At 36.4% G+C, this 21,541-nt stretch overlaps 2 protein-coding genes across 3 annotated transcripts in view; one reads left to right on the forward strand and one right to left on the reverse strand.

Annotated features, from left to right (window-relative positions):
- The window catches only part of LOC115236689 (dynein intermediate chain 3, ciliary-like), a 14,971-nt gene extending 10,842 nt beyond the window's left edge, over nt 1-4,129 (reverse strand). Inside the window, exons 1-4 of the mRNA XM_029809294.1 lie at nt 2,877-4,129; nt 1,575-1,736; nt 1,291-1,391; nt 178-329 (exon numbers count right to left, since the gene is read on the reverse strand). Of these exons, the coding sequence (XP_029665154.1) occupies nt 178-329; nt 1,291-1,391; nt 1,575-1,736; nt 2,877-3,059 (598 nt within the window). The 5' untranslated portion in view covers nt 3,060-4,129. The remainder of the gene's footprint in view (nt 1-177; nt 330-1,290; nt 1,392-1,574; nt 1,737-2,876) is intronic.
- The window catches only part of LOC115236688 (furin-like protease 1), a 216,999-nt gene that overhangs the window by 151,810 nt on the left and 43,648 nt on the right, over nt 1-21,541 (forward strand). The window lies entirely within an intron of this gene.

Here is a 21,541-nt window from a genome sequence, read left to right on the forward strand (position 1 = left end):
TTTTTTAAAGACGAGATTATTTATTGCGAAGAAATTTTTTTGCACGCTATGAAAAATAACAATTACTAAAAACGTTAATACGGATTCAGGGCGGAAACTTATCGCGGACGTTGTGGAACCCTGATTAAACGCGGCGTTTAAATGTAATCAGGGCTTTTCCGCGCTTTTTCCACTTACCAATCTGCCAGATATACGCAATGTTACTGTAATCTGGCTCAGTTCCAAAGGAGCAATACGAGACTACCATTTTACTACCAGAGTCTGGCGACCAAGAAATATTGTTCACTGGTCGTATCGGCGTTTGCGGATCCTCGTATACATTCACTGTTCTGAAATAAAATTCTGAGTTGCCATTTATTTTTAATCTAATTTTAAAATGTCAGACTCTCGCATAGTATCGTTATAATAATTTGAAACAATATGAAAACATGAGATTTTAGTATATCGAAAATAATACGAATTGTTATGTTTGTTTATAAGTTGTGTGTGTGATGATAAACTTTGTATAATATATTATATTAATTCTACAATATATTAATACAGTATTTGGTAAATGTATTATTACGGAATAATTTATATTGGGTATTAAATTTTCTGTATTATATATTTCCACCTTTTCTGTTTTTAACTCATGCTTCAATTCTCAATTATTAAAAACCTCATATTAAATTTAAATACTATATTATATTTTATATATGCGTGTGCGTATATTTAAATGTACTTTTTTCCAGCTTTTAAAATCTTACTCACTGCTCCTCTTCGCGTAAATAATTAAATAGTTCAGAGTTCGCAATTTCCACGCGCAGAAAATGGTCAGTTTAAAAGGGAGGAAAGTAAATTTAGCAGCAGGATGCATAATTCACGTCTACTACGACTCCGGAATTCGGACATATGTTCAAATACCTTCAGGCTCAGGCCGGGTTTAAATTTTAAATCTTTTGATGGCCGAACCAACGTAGTCGTTCTTGTCCTCCACGCATATATACATTTTAAAATTGTCCATCTGGGATCACGAGGTTGCGAGCATACTGCCGATATCGTATGATAATAAAAACGATTCTCTCCCCTTTAACTAAAGACGATTGAATTTCTGATATTCATTGTTTCACGACCACGATATTTCGCCAAAAATTTTTCAACCTGAATATTTCAGACTTCTCACTGCATTATTCACTTTTGTATTAATAGCTTTAATTCGTGTTTGCCCCGGGTACATACATAAACTTTATATAAAGTTCACTTGTGATAGATAAGATATCGATAATATACGGCGAAATTATAGATTTTTACCTAAGACTACGGGGTTTCACTAATTCTGTGGGAACCATATCGTCAAAGTAGTGTTGATATATGTTAAGTGCGCCATTCTGGAGGATGTTATGTTCCATTTGCTGCGGGAAAGAAAACAATGTGATTATCGTATTTTTTTGAAAGCAAAATGACATTGTGTCAATCGCGTATGTAATCGATCGAGAAAATTATTCCTCCATCCACGATTTTGATTAAATCAGTTTTCCAAGATATTTTTATCGGTGGAGAATAGAAATTTACGATAATCCACTACGACAATATACTTGGAATAAGTTGCGCAATTTCGGTGCCCAATCTTCGTCCTTCTCGACTCGTCTGCGGTATCTCGCTGTAGCTTCCTCGTCCTTCGGATTGATTTCCTTCGGCCAACCACCCTCGAAGTGAAACATTCCGCTGCTCTTTGTCTGGGTTCCGACAGTCTGAGCCTGGAATTCCAGAGGAATGATTGCTGAAACGTTAGCATAGAATTCCACGGCGTTGATCGTTGGATCCTAAGTTTAGAGTTTAGACAGTTTTATCTCAATTTGATCTACATTTTATACGCAATTGTATACGATATAATAAAATAATACAATATTAAATTCGAATGTTGAATGCAATTTGCTGGTGATTATATTTCCATCGTTTCTATACGTACTCATTTCGGTGATAAAAATAAAAATAATTAAAAATATAAAACGTATATTAATTTGTAAACCGTTACTGAGAGAGATGTATAGAGATGATCGTTTTGCGAAAAAAACCTGATTTATCCGATACGAGAAAATAAAAAATAAATAAAAATACACAACTTCCGTTGATAAATATAAAAATTAAGTTAAATTATATGTCTTTATAATTTTATAATTTACAATTATCACAATTTATATCTTTTTCTTTATATTATAGGATTTATTAAATAAATCTCGTAGAGACCGTTTTGCCGTTAATAAATTTATTTTAAACATACGGGATAGAGAGTTTTAGAATGTCACATAAGCGTTTTGATACATAAAATATGAGATGTAAAATTGTTATTGCTCTTCAAGTGATGTCTGCCTTCGACATGTGTTGCCTCGTTATAAAACAAGCAGAAAAACGGCTACGCGCATGAAATTCACGTGAGGTATCATCTTTTCACGTTGCAGTTTCGTAGAAAGTTGCACGCTTGCGGCATCAGACAGCGGACTCTGCGAAACGCGCAGATGCTGCGCCGTCAGGCGCGTCAGCCTGACGCCAGTTTTACCGCAAGTTGCGTCTAGTTCCGTTAAAGTAAAACGCAGTTGATTTTTGAATACATTAGTGGAGTTCTCGAACTGCGGCTGCGGCAAGCTGCAGTTCGTTCCCCCTTTACATCGAATCTGACACTGTAATGCTAGAACCGTTGTTGTATAACTTACACTTATAATCTTGTAAAGAAAAGCGAATAATTGTAGCCCTTCTGTGAAATCTTTTTCGCATGCATATTTGATATAATGTATTTTTTTGGGGGAAAATTTATATCAGACAATCACAGAATTTTGATTTATCATAAACAGATTGCATTTTTTATTATCTATACCAATTGCATATCTCATAATTTTAACCTCGTGCAACGCAAACTGTTTGGTGTGTTGCATGCCGACGTTGCAGTGAGTCCTCGTAATGTAATTGGCCATAGCGTTGACATCTGGCCTGATGTCCACGTCCACGTTCGGGCCGTGTACATCGAAGATGCACTGCTTGCCAAACTCGGCGCGCGTTTTCAGGAAAACCTGCTTGATCTCCATTATATTGTATTCAACGATGCAACGAACTAAACCGACAACTTTGACTCGTGCTCGAGAAGCTTTCAAAAATGTAAATCGATGTTTAAAATGCGGAGGATCGACGAATCTTCCGAAAAAGTCTCACACGTGTGTATTCTATTCTTACATTTATTTTACATGTGAAGTTGCACACGATCGCTTTTTCTTCTGATCGCGATACAATTGATATTTATTGTTTCCTTTCTCAACATTAATTTGCATATTGTATCTTGGGCAGCAGAATATATATAATAAATAAAGAAAATAGAACCCTGTTATATATAAAAAATTTAAAATTTATGTGATGGTTTCATTTTATTTTAATAACTCATTGTCAGATCCACTTATAACTTGACATCTTGTTCATTAATTGTAATTTTATAAATTTTATTTAATTTTGAAATTTTATTTTTCAAGAATTATCTTTCTACATTATAATATTCTTTTTTTATGTAAAGATACGATATGTTAAGTAAAAATATTTTTTTCTGGATTATAACTCAATTATAATTATCTTTATTAAACAAAATTGATAAAAATATTATTTCGCTTAAATAAAACACGAAGCAATCTAGAAGCGAAAGAAACATTGAAATTTTTACATCTTCATCCATCACGCTTTCCTTCGGCTGTAAAACTTATTTAATTCGATTTATATGAATCTCTCGTTTCGACCAAGATTGGACGAACGGCAAGGATTGCAATCAAGAGATTTCTGCTTTCTTTTTTAATACTTGGTACGTCGGGAAGGCTGATATAACCATTTCATCTTAACGACTTGATCATTCCGTACTCTGACTAACAATAAGTCGTGCATCCAACATTATGCTTGTCACGTCTTTTTACCTGAGATATGACTCGCGAAATCAAAAAAATTTAATAATTTCACATAAAAATAATCATTTTAGAATTTTATCATCTCTGGGAACTATTTTAATTCTAATGATTTTTTTCAATTATTTTTCTTACGAAATCTGTTTGATGAAAAAGATTTCTATCTTCTCTCTTCAGTTTCTTTTTTTCCCTAGAATACTCTGAAAAATCTATCTATTTTATATATTGGTTTTCAAACATTGGAAAAAAATATGAGCTGGCGAAATTGAACGTTGATCGGTTCGCTGAAAAAGAATTTCGAAACCAAACTAGAAAATAAAAAAAAAAACATTTTTATCGCGCGATGCGACGAAAGTAATAATCTCTTTTTTTTATATTGGGTAATATATAAATACTATGGGAAGATTTATGTATATATATAATAATATATTCTTATATATTTTTTTATTTTGCATATAGTAACATGAAATTTATATATTAGACAGAGATAATATTACATGTATGTATATTTATAATAATGAGCGATAAACTGATTAAAAATTAACAAATTAAAATATTTTATTAAGAAATTAATTAAATGAAATAAAAATTGAGAATTATAAGATTAATGAGCAGAAAAATTATTCTTTTGCTTATCCAGAGTAAAAATGAATTCTCTGGGTCAATCGATTCCCCAATATCGACTGCGTAGACATCTTATTAGACATAATAGTCACGCTATCATTTAGCATTTGAAAGAGCCTGTTGTTTTCCCGACATCCCTCGGTATTTCTTTTCATTTCAGTTTTTTCTCTCTGCACATTGTAATCTCCGATCTCGGTTCGAAGAACCCGATGAACTACGATGCCCTCATCAGCTAATGGCCGCGGCATCGATTTGTTAGATTCCGCAAACCATGTTCGGCCAACAATCGTCAGCGTAGGCGAAGATTCGTATTGTTTTTGGTTTCATGCACCGTATCACTGACATCGATACAATTTACGAACTAACATACGTGAATCCGGCCAATTGCTTAAAAATTGTATATCTTCTGATATAGCTTTTTCAAGTAATGGAATAGCATTGATATCGCAGCATACATAGAGCACTCAAAAGTTTCCCTACGTAAATATTTTTCTTTGCAATTCATATTTATTATATAACATCTCTAACATATCGTAAAGAGTAAAGTGTGTTTTATCAACTATGAGAGAATTATATAAAAATATTATTTCAGTGCCACATATCGATACGAAGCTCATGTTTACGTCTCCCAGAAGATTTTCACAATTTATTTTATTACTACGATAATTTCGCAAATGGAGTATAGTTTCAACACAGACTATTCCGAAATAGATCGACGAATTGCAATACGAAAGACTCGATAGTTACGGTACATTTCTCGGATGTTTTATCGATTTGCTAATCCGCGCTACACCTGTAGTTTTTCAGCGGGATTTACCGAGCAAATAAAGAATCCAAACGAGACCCGGCTAACCGATTGCGAAACTAGGCCAGTTGCAGAATTTTTTTCCGTCGACGCTTTTAATCTCTTAAAGCCTGCACATACATAATGAGACATGAAACTTGGTTTATCGCCAAAAAGTCATTTTCGTGTTGATCGGCAAAAGAAGCAAGGATTTAGTACCGGCAAATAATTTAAAATATGTATTATATTTAATGCACGAAAAGTCGAAACATTTCTTTTTAGCTAGATAAATAATCTCGACGACCAACAAGTTTTTTTTCTTGCTACAATTGAAAATTTGATGAATTCACTTATTGGATTCCTCTCTGCAAAGTACCATCGTCATCGACGATGTTCTCTGGTTGGAATGTTCTTTTGTGAGAATTCACAAGCCGAGCTTGCTCCGCGCGAATCCTTTCAATCAGGTCGTGCGGATTTTCCATACGGATGCAAGTTTTCCCGTAATACATGAGTGGCGGGAAAGTATAGGGAGCGTCTCTCATGACTCTTCCATGAGCGCGGTACGCCATCCATTTGCTCTTCGCTCAACTTTCCATCCTTACCTCTTCACTCCGAACTTTCTTTCCCTGTGTCGAACCGGAGGATCGAATCCTGCGATTTGCCGAATTCGCGCGGAATGCATATTCGAGATTTTGCCCGTCCTCTTTCTCACGCTTAAACGTCTCGTGCTTTCCGCGATCTCTTGATTAATAGATCTCTTGGTTGGTGCGTTCCATCTTCTGACATTGAAATGATAAGATACTTCAACATTTCCGATCTACGCTTCTCTCTGTGATACACTTGAGTGAATATCTTTGTTAATTTTTATCGTCATATAAAAGAATGTTGTTGCGTGTGACGTTCTTCTTGATCTTGATTAAAGCTTCTTTGATTTTATGCTTGAAAATTAACTTGAGGAGCTAATGCTTACGAATAGATTTATTTCAAGTAAAATACATAAAGAGAGTTTAAGTATATATCTGTCGGATAAACGCACAGTGGATGAAGATTTAACATTTCAAACAGCTCGCGAGAAAGAAATGGAGATTATAAAACAACTCGTTTTCTTGTCGTCCGTTTTCCGCTCACGTATCGTAAAGTGAGAATGCGACCCTGGGAACGTGGTCGGCGACCCGGGACGATTTCCATAGTTTAATTTATATTGGCTTAATCCGCCGGCGTTTCAGATGCGCTGCAAACTTTGCCGGGACGCTTCTCGCGAATTAAGCGACGAGAGTGCGGAGCTTGAATTTTTAAACCCCGTTCCCTTGCTTCGGCCAACTTTTTCTCTCGCGCGAGAAATAGTGAGAGCGAAAGTGCGCGTCGGGTCTTATTTCCAATTCCACGAGATTTATCCCAAAGTCTCTGGGACGCGCGAATTACATGCCCGAGGTCGCGATCCCTATTCTGCACATCTGCCTCTCATGCTGACGCTTCGCGCGAGATCGATTAATCGGACGGGAACTTTAATGGCATGCCCCTTTGATCCTCGCGGTAATTTCGGCAATTTACCGTCTTAAGTTTCGATCCCTCTGTGCCTCGTCGCTTCTACAAAATCGATTCTATCGAACTGCCAGAGGAGAATTTCAACGGAAGGAGCAATCTTCTCGCATAATATTCCTCGATCGAACCATTAGAGATATTCCGCATTTGCGCCACTTTCACATTTTGTTCTTTAGAAACTTTTAACTCCTGGCTGAAACTTTGATCTTTCAATTTTCTTAACAGCGGTATATATACGTGAGTGTATTCTTTGCTTCGCTTAATAATATTCAGTTTATTTAATTCGTTCCTTTTAAACGCGAAGTAGTACCGCATTGAAAGTCTTACAATTCTCTTCAAATATCAAGTGTCTTTTTTCAGAAACTTCTTAAAGATCATTCTCCATTTTTCCACAGAGCTCCAACAAAATGCACAATTTCGTAATTTCTCTTACACAAGATCTTGAGAAGAAACACTTAACTAAATTGTTGCGTCAAGAAAATATTGAGCATATTTTTCTGAACTTTTAAGAACGTTTCAAGGTATGTATATGTTTACTAGAACTTAGCAATTAATTGATAAAATAATTGATTATTTATAGATTTTGATTGGCGTAATCGAATATTAAATTATTAATTGCCTCACGTTACAACAACGCCATTATTACATTTTTCGTTGATTTATATCGTTAAATATGTTTCTTTCTCTCGGGTGCACTTTTCGAGATGGGGATCGAGCTTTCTCGTCTTTCTTTTTGTTCACGTTTGCGAAATCTTGTCCTCACTCTCGCTTCCAGGCTTCCATTTCGAGCTCGTTTCAGCGAGCTGCCGAAAATCCGATCTTTCCTCTCACGCTTTTCGTGGAGGCGACTCGACGTCGCTGCTTCCGAATTTTTCCTTTTTCCCTTTTGGCTTCGCGAGTACGACCGCGGTCACTCGGGAGTGCCAGAAGTCACGTTTCCCAAACGCGATTCTCTCCTCTCTGCTAAACACGCACTTTCCCTCTGGCTTCCTCTACTCCGTTCGTGAATACGTCCGCCAGCATTCCGTCCTTCTTTGGCATGATCCTCCTCTTCCAAACTGTGCCGGCAACTCCCGTTCAAAATCAACTTACGCCACCATGGAATAATGTACTGCGAAGATTTCTTCTTCTTTGAGGCGAATTGGACTAGTAATTTCGCTTTTTACATTTCCGAAATATAGAAAGCAGACGTTGAACGAAAATAACGATATCAGTGCGTACGATAATTAAAAACGAAAAACTCATATAATGGGAGTCATTTTTCAAAAGATACAAAATTTCCCACATAAATTACTAAATTCATATTTTACATATATTACTAAATTCATATTTTACATGTTTACGTATATTGATGTAATAAGAATTTTATATAAACTTTATTTTAATTAAAATACCAATCTCATAATCTTTATTTCACAGATTAATCCTATCTGATAATGAAAATTAAATTGCATGTATAAATTAATAATTACGCGTATTATATTTCGCGCTCAATTTTCAGAATTTGCACGGTTTCAATTCCATTGTGATGTAAATTAATACAGCAATATGTATTACGAAGATAATTGCGAATAAAGAATTTTAGAAAGAAGCAATGACATTTTTCTCACAATTTCTAACAAAATATATGAAATAGCTTTAATTTATGAAATAGCAATTGCAACCGAAGCAGTGACACGTTTTATTTTCTTCTGCTGGATGAAACACTATATTATTCCCTGTGAGACCAATTACGTTATATACTTCAATGCACCCTCGATGAGTCTAAAACGTCCGGTGGGACGACAACGAATGGTCCCTGCTTTAATACTCCAATCTAACGCCAGGGTGATTTCATCCTCTCCAATTTTGTTTTATCACCATCGTTGATCTTGCCCTTATCTCGTTTATATATTCGATCTAAACTTAATCCTTTCGACTCTCTCCCTCTCTCTCTCTCTCTCTCTCTCGATAGAAGCAGTCGCTTTCAACTTACAGTTGAAACCTATTTCTGTTATTGTATCAAGAAGAATCGTATCTATTCGTGAATCATATTATTCTTCTTTTATAAAAAAAAAGACGAATTTGGATCTATAAATATTTATCTTAAATTTAAATGAATTAAAGAAATAAGAGAATTTGCTCACAACGCTTAAACGAATAAATTTTGAATTAAAAACATCAATTTGAAAATTTGTTAAATAAATTTATTAAATAAAAGTTATATTATGTGATATGTCATATTTGTGCCTGAAAAACACGAAATATATTTGCTCAATGTGACGACGGTATGCAAATGTGATTCTTCAAGGATAAAGAAAAAACATTTCTACTGCAGCAGTCAGCGAGATATTGCGCGTCATAGTTGCAAGACGACAGGACCATAATGTATCTTTAATAGTACGTAACAAATGATAGTTTAATGGCGTATGCCAGGTCCCGCAGTTGCATAGCATCCGATTTAAGAAATCACTGAATTCTATAGTGGCGCAGGAATATGACAGATGCATGAGTTGTTGTTTGATAAAATCTTTCTGTCGACGATCCTTGCATAGAAAGGGAATTCGCGGGAAATTAAGGGGAAAATATTATTAAAATAAGCCATTTATTTATCTTGTCATATCTGTCATACTTTTTCTTCAATCTTCCGCCTAACGCATAAAACGAAATGTATGAAAGCTTTTACAATAAATTCTCCTGTGATCGATTCATGCGCGGGCTTTCTTTTGTTACACGTTTCATTAAGAAATGCTGTGCGCGTCGAACTCGCAGTATGGCGTATCCAATTAAACGCCGACGCGCCGATAACAGTTAAAAGGGAACAGCAGAGAGATCGCCGAGTTTAGCACATTAATTTAACGCAGTTTGGGCATATGCAGCACGCTTTGAAACCGGCTGCGATCGCGACAGCGGCGTTCTTAATTAAGCTGTCCAATTGTGTCGCGCCATGGAGACCGTCTCCCCTGCGTCGTCGGATCGGAGCGAGATGCGACGTCGATGAGGGACAAACGGGAACGCGGACGAGTCAGAACAATGAACGTTTATCAATGTTTCCAGTTGACGTGACGCTTTCACGCGGCTATGACCGCGGTTTTCCACTGAAATGTTTTTTGCGAAATTATCTTCTTTCTTTCGCATTTTTCCGCTCCGCGACGTTATCAATCTGTGTGACTGCGATATCTCTCGCCCCAACATTGTCGTTGTCGGTGCTCAAACGTGAACCAAATTACTGTAATGCTGCCGTTGCAGTTCAAGTAAAATTGCGCGACCTAGGAAATATGGTGCTATCGAATCACGCTCGACTTCGAACGAACATCTCTTGCTTCACGTGATAACGTGATATTCCGTCGCACTGAAGACGGAAAAATATATCGCTTTACCGACTTCACGGAACATTTTTCGTTTTATCGTCGAAAACAGAAGCTTATACCTTCTATGTCCGAACAACAAATTTTCGGGTCGCAGACGACGCAGATCTTATTCAAAATCTTATGCTACGATCTTTCTTCGTCGTTCTTTTCAATTCCACGATTGCTGCTTTTACTTTTGTAATTGTTTTTTTCTTTTTTATCAATTCCATTTTTGCAATCAAGAGTTTCGTCGGAGATTTGGACTTCATCTCTCGATCTTTTTCTTCCAATAGGTCTGTTTTTGCGTGACTTCTTCCCTTGTTTTTGCCAATTCACGTGAAAGCCTTCTTTATGCGATGTTTCGTAAATGAGACAGACTAGGTTTTTTTTTTATATAACTCGCAATTTTAAAGAAATATCGAGCGCGAATTTCTCATAAGAATTTCGAAATACATTTACACAATACATAATACATTTACAGATACAATTATTAATATTTTTAAAAACAGGCTCTCTTTTTATAAATACTCTTTATAAATAAAATAAATAATAATGATTACTCATATATACATAAATTTATGCTCTAATGCTGTTTAAGTATTGTAATAAAAGATTAAACAAAAGCGTAACGTATTATTCTTTCACCATCAAATGGAAGTGCTATAACAACAATCATTAATGTTTCAGTAACACAAAGATGCGCGTTTTAAACAGTACGAAAGAGGATCTCGTATACTTTGAAAAGTGCTCCTTTCTTTTTCTTTTTTTTAATACTTGAATTTTTCTTAAGCCTTTTTGCTGCTTGAAAAAAAAATGCCGTTTCCGATTCCACTAGATCTTCGAAGAATACATCGTTCTTCCTCGCTTTTCTCCGAGATCTTTTCCTGGGTTGCTTGCTCTTTTCCTTAACTTGTGCTTTATCTTTGTTTTTTTCCTCTATTGCCTCCCTTTTTGTGTCTATTCTTTGACACGAACGTGTTCGCTGCAAAATTTTCACGAGCACTCGCTTGCATCAGGCGTATTTCCTTCAATCGTAGTCTTCTCAAAACGATTTGAAATACTACAATAAAGGACGAAGTTGCCTTTCAGCTTTGATCAGCGTAAAGCGACAAAATTGAAATACACGATCGGATTCAAAAAGGATGAAAAGGCGGAAAATTCAGTCATTTGACTCATATCAAATACTTAAAATATAAGTAAGAAAAATCTGTATTAATACGCTCTTTAGATCAACGTGAAAGTTAAATTTAAATCATTCCTGGAAGACGCGATATTTTATCACGTAGTCGCGGTTTTCAACATCTGTTAAATGCATCCACGACAACAAACAAGATTTGCCTTGTCGGTTTTGGTATTGACAGTGTACTCTTCAGAGTATTCTGCCAAATATATATGTCATTGCGACTACCGATTGCTAAAAATTGGCCACCCTCATAAGGCGCGATGGCCGTGAGACACTCGTTCAAACGCGGAACATGGCAAGTCCACGTCGGTTAGAATGTCGTATCCCTTCAACAGATCCGTTACATTTATGATAACGAATACTGAGTACCTGGATCTGCTCCAACAGGAACCGCTTAGATCAGCACGCTCGCTGCGCGCATAAAATTTCATCCCTCATTTTCTCGATCTTTATTGGATTTGCGAAACGATAACAACATTAATCGCGAAACTACGCGACCGGCAAAAATGACAACGGAAAGCTTTCACGTCGATAAGCAAGACATTAATCGGGAAAATCCGTGAGATATATCTCTCTGTTTATACGAACAATCGCTTCGCTTTGTTTCGTGTAAAATATTCATAACTACTCTAGTCTATCCTTTGTGCGGTTTTACTAATTATCAGATGATTTACATGATACATAGTAATATAACGTTAATATATTATTCATAGCGAATTTGTATTACAAATCAAAATCGTGTTGAAATAAAAAACTCTATAATCATCTAATATGAATAACTTCAAAAAAATTTATCATCTCGTGAAATTAATCGGTTTAATTCGATTCATTTAAAAAAATCTAATCGCAAGGCGATCAAGTTCTACTTCCTCTACCACCGATTTTCGTTTTGCCATTATCCATGTCCGCTAGAAATCTGTAGCTTACGGTCGGCTCGAACTACCGATTGCTTCGACGTTCGCCCAGAGTGGATCGTCTACATCCATCACCAGCTCTTCGGTTGGTTGCTTCTTGATATCCCATCACTTGATCGTGCTGTTTGTAGACACCGAGAAGAACTTCGTATTGGTCTTGGAAGTTATCCAGAGCGTCTGGTTCGCCGAATTTTTTTTGCGCGTCGTCGGAGGAAATGGGGGAAAAAAGCGTTAGTGTGACGGAGATTACAATTTGGCAGCGAAACGGCAGGCTCGTTGGGAAATGTTTTGCCCCGACGACGATAGCAGAAATTGCGACTGCGTTTACAAAACGCAAGATTGGCGGCGATCCGTAATCCCACAATTATTTCTCCATGGAGAGCCTGCGTCGTTTAATTGGCGTATTTCGGATAATTAATGCAGCGGTGGTGTCAATAACGGCCGCAGCTTCTCGATTTAAATAAAGCGCAGCTGTTCTGTTGTTCATTTTTTATTTTATCTCAGTCACAACCAAAAGTAGAGATAATGGGGCGATCCCGCGTAATAATTGCCGACATGTAGTAAACTTAGTGATATAATTATTAAATAATTATGATTACTAATTCAATAATAAAATGTTATATAAATTCGGTCAAAAATTATCATATTATTAATGCGCGGCGCGATTGAAAGCAAAAATATAAAAGAAGAAGAGTTATTAAAACTATTTAAACATATGAAATTATTCGAACAATGGTATTAAATTCTAATTATACTTTCTAATTATAAACTTGAATAAGAAAAGTAATAGCTTAATAGCTTTTAGCTTCATGCGAAAGTGTTCGAGTGTCGCTAATCGGTATTAACACGTTCTCGTCAATACGTCATATACACCACAGACTGTATTAATTCCGGGTATTAGAAACTACCGTTTGCGCGGCTTTGCGGCGTTTCGCTCGGAGGATATTTGCGAGTCCGGAAGCCATACATCAAAGTCAAGCACGTCCAAGTTCTGGTCAATAATCTCGGCGGATGGGTGCAAGTCCCGCGGAACTTCCTGTTCGGAGATATACCTATAGATACCTGTGGCTAAACCGACGATGGGACATTTGCACTGGCCTATTCCCAATCCGGATGTCCCAGTTGCACGCTTGGCCAGACATCAGGCCGCTAATCAGCATCGGCGGATTGCGCGGATTAAAATCGGTTATTATTAAAGGCGATGTTGTTCTCAAGCACATGCCGATATGCTTGAATTATCTGCAACAAGATAAGATTATTTTATTACGTACTTTTCCCTGGAAACATGATGCACGATATCATACATAATTAGCCACACAAATTAATTATTTTTGTCCAAATTTTAGAGTCTGAAATCTGTGTTTAAAAATATAGAAAAATTAAATTTTACTTATACTTCTTTCTCTTTATGATACAATCACTAAAATTAGCTTAGAATTATTTAAAACTTGGTAGCAGTTAAACGTTTCTTTCTTTACTTTCAAATGTTTTAATAATGCTAACTTTTTTTACTCGAAAAAATTGTGCGCGTTGTAAAAGAACTTACATAACTTTTACAACACGCACAATTTTTGCACAATATATATCTCTCGAAAATATTTTTATCGATGGTTTTTTATATTTTTTTTTTTCAATATTTGAGATTTTTGCCAGCCATGAAAAATTTTACGGCTTCCCCATATTACGCTACCAGAAATCACGTTACTGGAAATGCGTTCTGCTTTATGGGCGGTTGTTTTTGTCATGTGATATGTTTCTGTCAATAACAAATGTACGGCATAAACAACACGTGTGCGAACCGACGTCTGGTTTTAGATATAAAGATTCATGTCAGTGAGACACATTTCAAATATTATGAAGGACTTTGAAACGACCAATCGATTTCCGCGATCAGAACCAGGACGGGCGAGTGACAGGTCGCGTTTGACGACGACACGATGAAACATGCTTCCGATACATTGTAAAACGTGTCATACTCGACATCCTAAAAAAAAGTTCCTTTTCGCGCGAGATATTGCATTAGTGTGCATAAAAAATTCAATAAAATTCAGAAATATAAGATAAAAGAATATTGCGTAAAATACAACGAAAAAGAAACTGAATTAATTTGACAACTAAGATAATATTAAAAGTAATATTTTAAAATAATAATTCAAAAATTTTTCTCTTTTAGATTATAAATCCGGATTCACGGATTCCTCCATTTCCGTTATATATGATTAAATTTCTATATATCGAGAAATATTAAATAATATAAAGAAGTACTTTGTTATATTTCTCTAAAAAAACTGAGTTTTTAGATAAATCTCTATTTCGAAATTGCTAAATTTTTATCAGTTATCCGATGATCTTTTTATTGATGATAAAACAATCGTTGCTCGTATTGATGTAATATGTAGTAATAAGAATTCACATTGGATAGTTTCATCTCGAACTCCATGAAACAGTAGCAGGTGGTCAATCGATTCTGTGCATCGGACGACCGCATGACAGATGATTGACTGGTCTTACGATGAGCTGCGGATCGGCGTACATTCGTTTGAGGTTCTGAAAAACAAATAAAAATTCGTGAAAATACATTTCTCTTTTTTAAATTTCTTTTTTATATTTTCAGAAACACGAGGATGAAAGTAATTTGCTCAACGCCGCGTTTCGATGTCTGTTTTTTGCCTCAATACTCCCCGCGAAGCGATTAATTGTAACGATTTGCACATTCTTCGTTAAGATGCATGGAAATAAAAGGACATTATTAGTGCTTGAAACGATGCAAGCCAAAATAGTTCGTTTTGTTTCAGATTTGTCTGATACGAAAGTGAAATAATATCCCAACATTGTATTGTAGAGTAAAGTTGAAAAACTTTGCTTCTGCTTTGCTGCATGAACTATTAGAATGCAAGTTTTCGATTTTTATCCGATTTCTTTTTTTATTTCTCTTATTCTTTTACTTCGCAGATGTTCTAACTAATTTCAAATAGAAGAAAAAATTATTTTACTGTTACTCTTTTTAAAAAAAAAAAAACTTAATATTTTTATTTACGTACATTCACGTTAAGCTGAGAATTCAACTAATACTTACACATTACATACACTAATCACATATCTCTATAGATTCGAATGCTAAAGTATTGAACATGGCGATATTTAGAAACTTACTTAGTGTGCACATAGAAGAAAAGCGGATCAATTCGCTCTCGCGAGAATCGATATATAAGCCTTTATACATTTAAGCGCCAGGCACCTGCGAGGCGCGCAACACGTGTTTGAACGCTTGAAGAAAAAGGCAGAGAAAACTCGCGTTAAACAAGCATCGAAAGACGAAAAGCCGACGAGATAAGAGAGCTTTCCCGTGAGCTTTCTCGACAGCATCGTCGTCTAGCGAGACAACGCATCGGTTTATGGATGCGCTGTCCCGTAAATAAGTTACCAGGTCTCATGCAAAATACGCGACAATGTGGAATAGTGAAGCGACAAAGCTCACTTAGATGGATTCTAAGTATGACAAAATTGCAAATAAATTTATTGTCGCAGAAGCTTTTGCGTACGAAAAAGAGAGATTATCGGGATATTTTTTTTCACGTTTTGAGAGAGATGCGCAGAAATCGCGTCTTCGGATTTATGAGATACTTATCCTTTATCAGTCTGTACATACAAGAACATGTTACGAGCAGCACCCGTTTCAGCAAAGATATCTACGCGTCCTATGATAATTTCGTACGTGACCACGATTTGCCAAGAGAGATTTAACTCGTCCGAATAAGCGCGCGTCGGGCATGTTGAAGCGGGACTTTGAATATTCCTGAGATATCGGCGATAGCAAGATTTGCAGTTTAATGCGCAATGGCCGGTTAGAAAAACGAACGATCGAGCTTGCATTTCATAAGCATAAACTTTGAACTTTAAATATATAAGAAGGATCGGAAGTCGAAAAATCGTTAATATTATTCTCGTCAAATGTGCATACTTAATTCTAACATACAATGTACAACTGAAAAAAATATATAATCATATATTCTTTGAAACTTCTATAGGATGCAAAATTAAAAATTCCTATTACTTTCCGAATAAATAATATTAATATTCTACATATGGAGATGCGTCTTAACAAAAGGAGATTAGGATTAGATATATTTCATAATAGATATTTCAAAGCGACTCACGTCGGTGAGTTTCTTCATCCTCAACGCCCAATTCTCATCCTTCTCAACGCGCCGACAAAATCTCAGCACGGCTTTCTCGTCCTTCATGTTTATCTTCTTAGATCATCCTCCTAATGTAAAATGCCGCTTTCCTTTTCTACTTTGTCGGTGATTTGCATCTGACGCGGGAGGAAGGATAAAAATATTCGTATCACGAACGGTCCGCAAATAATGAAGTTATAAAAGCGAACTCGCTTATCTATATCTGTTCTTCTCTCAAGTGTCTTTTTATTACGGATGTAAAATCTAATGACTCGTTTAACACGTTCTCGAGACGCCCATGAAAATCGTGTCGCGGCGTTAAACGCAGGTTTATTTAAAGAAGCGACACGTGCATTTTGCATTGTTAATTCATATTTTAATCACGGCGCCGGCGACTTACCTGTTACGTAAACGTGCAAATCCCTATTTGTTACGGAGTTGATCTCATAAACAATTTACGTGTTTCAACATAAACCCCGAGTTTATGTCGCGGCATGTGTTATTAAAAGCGCGCTCATAAATATCGATTGTTATATAATATCTATGCGAGATTAAATCTGTTAGATTTAATTTTTTTCACGGTAGAAAACACGTAGATCCGCGATGTAAACAGGTACGAGATGCACCGTGGAACAATATTATATTCGAATTAAACTGTCCGCGATTTCTATTTTGCATACTCGTATTTATTTTAAATTAATTCCCATCTTTTTAAATATAAAAGATATTAGGAAGGCTCAAATGTAATTCGTGTCGCATTTCTATACGCCTGTTAATACTTATTAAACGATACAAGTTTAAATCCGCTTTAGAATTAATTCGACGCAACTATTTCCATAATCTCAGTTTTCCCCCAAATTCTTCGATACACGAAGAATATAGAAACTCATTAGCGCTTAACCGGTATTTAATTCGCGGATTATCAATGATGATGCGTTTTAGAGGCACGTAGTATGATATTACGAATTAACAACGTTAGCAAACAGGGTGATTATCTACAAACAAATTCTACAATTCCAACTTAAAAATTAATAAATTAATAAATTTATTATTTTTATTTTAATAATTATTAAAAATTTTCAATATTTTTTTTAACTTTTTCATCGCAGAAAAAAAATTTATATTTTTAATTATATTTGGCGCAAACTGTTTTTCTGTTGATTATAAAAAAAGTTACAAGGATTAAGACCAAAAGATTAAAGCTGCATTATTTTACACTTGTAATGATTTTTTTACTTGGTTGAGCGTAAAATCCTCCGACTTACGTACGTCACAATAGCAATGACTCAGGTGGATGCAGCCTCGCGTGAATTCCGGATCTGGCAGGATATTCTCCTGCATGATAGGGTCGGTCTTCTCGAAGAAGGATTGCTTACCGAACTGCGACCTTGGCTTGATATATGCGTACTGGATCAGCATTATCGGAAATCGTTCTCCGGGCTGTGTAAAACGGCAAAACGATGGCAAGCGCGAGGCATTTCCGTTCAATTATTTAGGGGATGGGCGGAAGAAACCGGCGCACGTGCATGTCTCACCTAACCGCCGATACTTTTCACGCACGAGCGCCTGACATCGATCGAGATACGCGATACGCTCGATATAGCGTGAAGGGCCATTAAGGCAATGTTCAGCTTGTGAAACACGCGAACGAACCATGGCGTGATACAAGAATATCGGATGTAACAGCTTAATAGTCATATCAAGCGATCATGATTGTGCTCATTACGTTGATAGGAAAGATCAATGTCACATTTGATCAATGGCGCATTTTCTGATTAAATTTGGATGTTATAAAAATTTTATAAAAGAAATATCTTCAAAATATCAAATTACAACAATTAAACACAGCGAAAATAGAAACGTTTAAATTAAGTTTTAATCCATGATTTTATTTTTTGATAACGGATATGCAAATTAATCTAAAATTTAAAAAAAAATCGTATAAAAAGGTAACCAGTACCCAACTGCCACAAGCGAATAGAAAATATCTCTTATTTTTCAAAATAAAAAATAAAAAAGTAGATCACTCGAATTCGTAAAGCTGCTCGTTATATACTTTATATGCTGCAAGAATGTAATAGAACTCGAAGAAAAAAATTGACGTAATTTCTAGCAAAATGCTCTGTTTCCATGATGCATTCCCTTTGTACATCGGATATTCGATTGCCCGTCAATTTGCCGCGCTGGATGCACTCTGTGGAATTGTTAGATGGAACCGCGCGAGCGCGCGCTCTCGTATCGCGCCGCGCCGGGCCATCGCGATGACATTATCCCTTCGCCGAGGGCACTCACAATTCCTGCGGTCCGCAATCCGGTGTTCGCCAATCAACGCTTTCGCGCCACTCAATAAATCGGATGGGCCGTCGCCGCCGCCAAGCGCGCAGCATCTAATGAATCAGATTCGATGCGGAGCCAGCGGCATTGTGTGATCGATTATTACGACACGAATCTGGAACTTGGCGCGCGATACCACAATGCCGGATTCAATTTGCGAATCGCTAATGGCCGAACGGGTTCGGCTCGTCGAAGTTTTAAGAAATTGGAACTGCGTTCGATATACATTGAAGTAGCACGTTCAGTTATTAGCATCGAATCTAAATGTGAATTTAATTGCTGTAACATGGAAAACGACGATAATGTTCTAAAATAATTATTATGTTTGCCGATTAAATTATTAATAACTTTATAAGATTTTTAATTTTGCGTAGCTTTTATTTTTCTGCTGCGAAAATAATTCTCTTTTTTCCATCGTACTGCAATTTACATCTTGTATAAAAAGGGCATATAATAATTTGCTCATTGTTTGATTATCGTCATCTAGATAAAATATTATTTATTATTTATAAATATATTTCCCAGGTGTGTGAAATTTCGCAAAATGTTGTTTAGTCAAAATATATTCAACTGACACTTCCCTTTTCCTTTACAAAACCCGTTTGCAAGCGACTTAATTAAAAGCTACATTCTATATACGCAATAATATATTGTCAAATATCTGACAATATTGCTATTATCCAGAAATCCTGAATACAAATCCAAGATTCACGAGATTGACGCAACCGCGGCAGTTTGCGCGCGAACACAAACTAATGACAATATTATTCAGCCGTGAGTTACCGAACGGAATTCGCCAATCAATGCCCTCGTATGAGTTCTCAAATCGGATAATCCCGGAGACTGAGCCACTCGTAATGAATCTGATCGATTGAATCGGGAGGAGGAGGGAGAGGGGGAGAGATGGGGGGCGGAGGGCGGGGGGCATCCGCATACGAGGACACATATCGAAGATGAACCCGAAGCGCGCAGCTAAAGCAATTTAGCCGCGGATTCCAAACCGCATGGCAGCGGCATCGCGAATGGAAAGTTTGGAATGGGATTCGCAGGACCTCACAGTTCTCTGAATTTTGGCGGCAATTAAGACCGATGTTCAATGAACGATCCCCAGACGGCGGAGAGAGAAGTTGCGAGAGAGACTGGAAATTAGTTTGGCCGGACGGATGGGATGAGATGATGGGAACAATGTATTGTGACACTTATGTTGTAATGCGCAGCAATTCCACAAATTGGATACATTTGAAGCAGGAACGTAACGTAGCATATAATAACACTCACGAAAATTGCAATATCGATAAAATTCCTCCCGTTGCGTACTTCAGTCGCTCAGACACAAATTGCGCATGTTGTATCTAAATTTTCAATATAATTGTAACATCACCAAAATTTTGATAAATCCAAATGAATTCTTTTCGGATCGTGAATAAATCATTCTTGCGATTTTTTATTAATTTCACCAATGGATTGATGCATCTATATCTACATTGTATTTGATAATATTTTAATGACACCTCTGGAATGTAACCTCGAGCTTAATAAGCACGCGAAATTGACGATTGAAAAGCATTGGCGAAAATAATATCAAAATACAATTCTGCAAACTCTACTGAAATTTGAAATTTTTAGTAAGAAATGTTGGGAGCTTTCTGGCGCAAGGTAAAGTTGTATTGATGACGTTAACTTATCCTGAGGAAAATACTCATAAAATTATTATTTAACTTATAAACTATTCAAAGAGCGTAGAAATTTAACTCGTGCAGTTTATATAAAAAAGAGAGTAGAGCGTGCTCTCCTATTTCTACGATATATTTATTAAAAAATCTAATAAGTTTGCCGGGACGAGCAAACTTTCGGCGAAAGCAAATTTAAATATTGCGAATGCGCTGGAAATTTTATATCTCTTCCCGTAAATAATACGGTTTTCTCATCTAGGTGTCCACAAAGACGATCTCAGCGCCGCATTCGTTTAAAAGGGCGAGAGTACTGCCGGAGGAGTCCGAGAATTTTATCAAAGGAGAATCTCGTTCGTCTCGATGGAGGAGCGAGATTTGCGAAATGAATATCTTGCTTGGACTCCCGACATTTTTATCAAATGAAAAATTACGAATAATTCGCATATTAAATCAGCCTCTGAAGATTCCGGCAAGATTATTAAAATTACACATTGCTCCAAATTCCATGATTTTGCATAAAAATTTTACTTTTGGACGAAGCGATTCCGCAACACGTGATTGGCTACTTTTGCAACATAATATTGACCGAGAGATAATTACGCAAATTAAACGATGGCAAAGCACACAGTCCAGCTGTGAGAAAGATGGTGTTTCGAAAAAATCTCGAGGATGTATCGAGGATCATCGACAATCCGCAGAAATTTGCGCGGAAAAGACGCGCGAAAAATGTGAAAACAACGATTGTCAACAAATATCTGCGGAAACTCGCCGAAAATCTTGCAGCGACTTATTGAATCATCAAGAATATTATCAGTCGATTGAATCCAGCTCTCCGATCTATTCCGACAAACCTATGCCGTACAATGATCGGCAAGCATGCGTTTCGATGAAGCGTGATCCCCCTAAATCGACTCTAATATCGTGTGAGAGTTGGATTTGCGGAAAACTGGCAACGGAAAGAAAGGTTTATCACAAATGCAAGCCAAAGTCGTGCGCTTATCCAAATATTTGCGACGAAGCAATACATTCTCCATTAAACATACCACGAGATTATAACGATGGATCGGAA

The sequence above is a fragment of the Formica exsecta genome, unplaced genomic scaffold (assembly GCF_003651465.1).
Source record: "Formica exsecta isolate Colony F162 unplaced genomic scaffold, ASM365146v1 scaffold26, whole genome shotgun sequence".
In the NCBI taxonomy this organism is placed as follows: Eukaryota; Metazoa; Arthropoda; class Insecta; order Hymenoptera; family Formicidae; genus Formica; species Formica exsecta.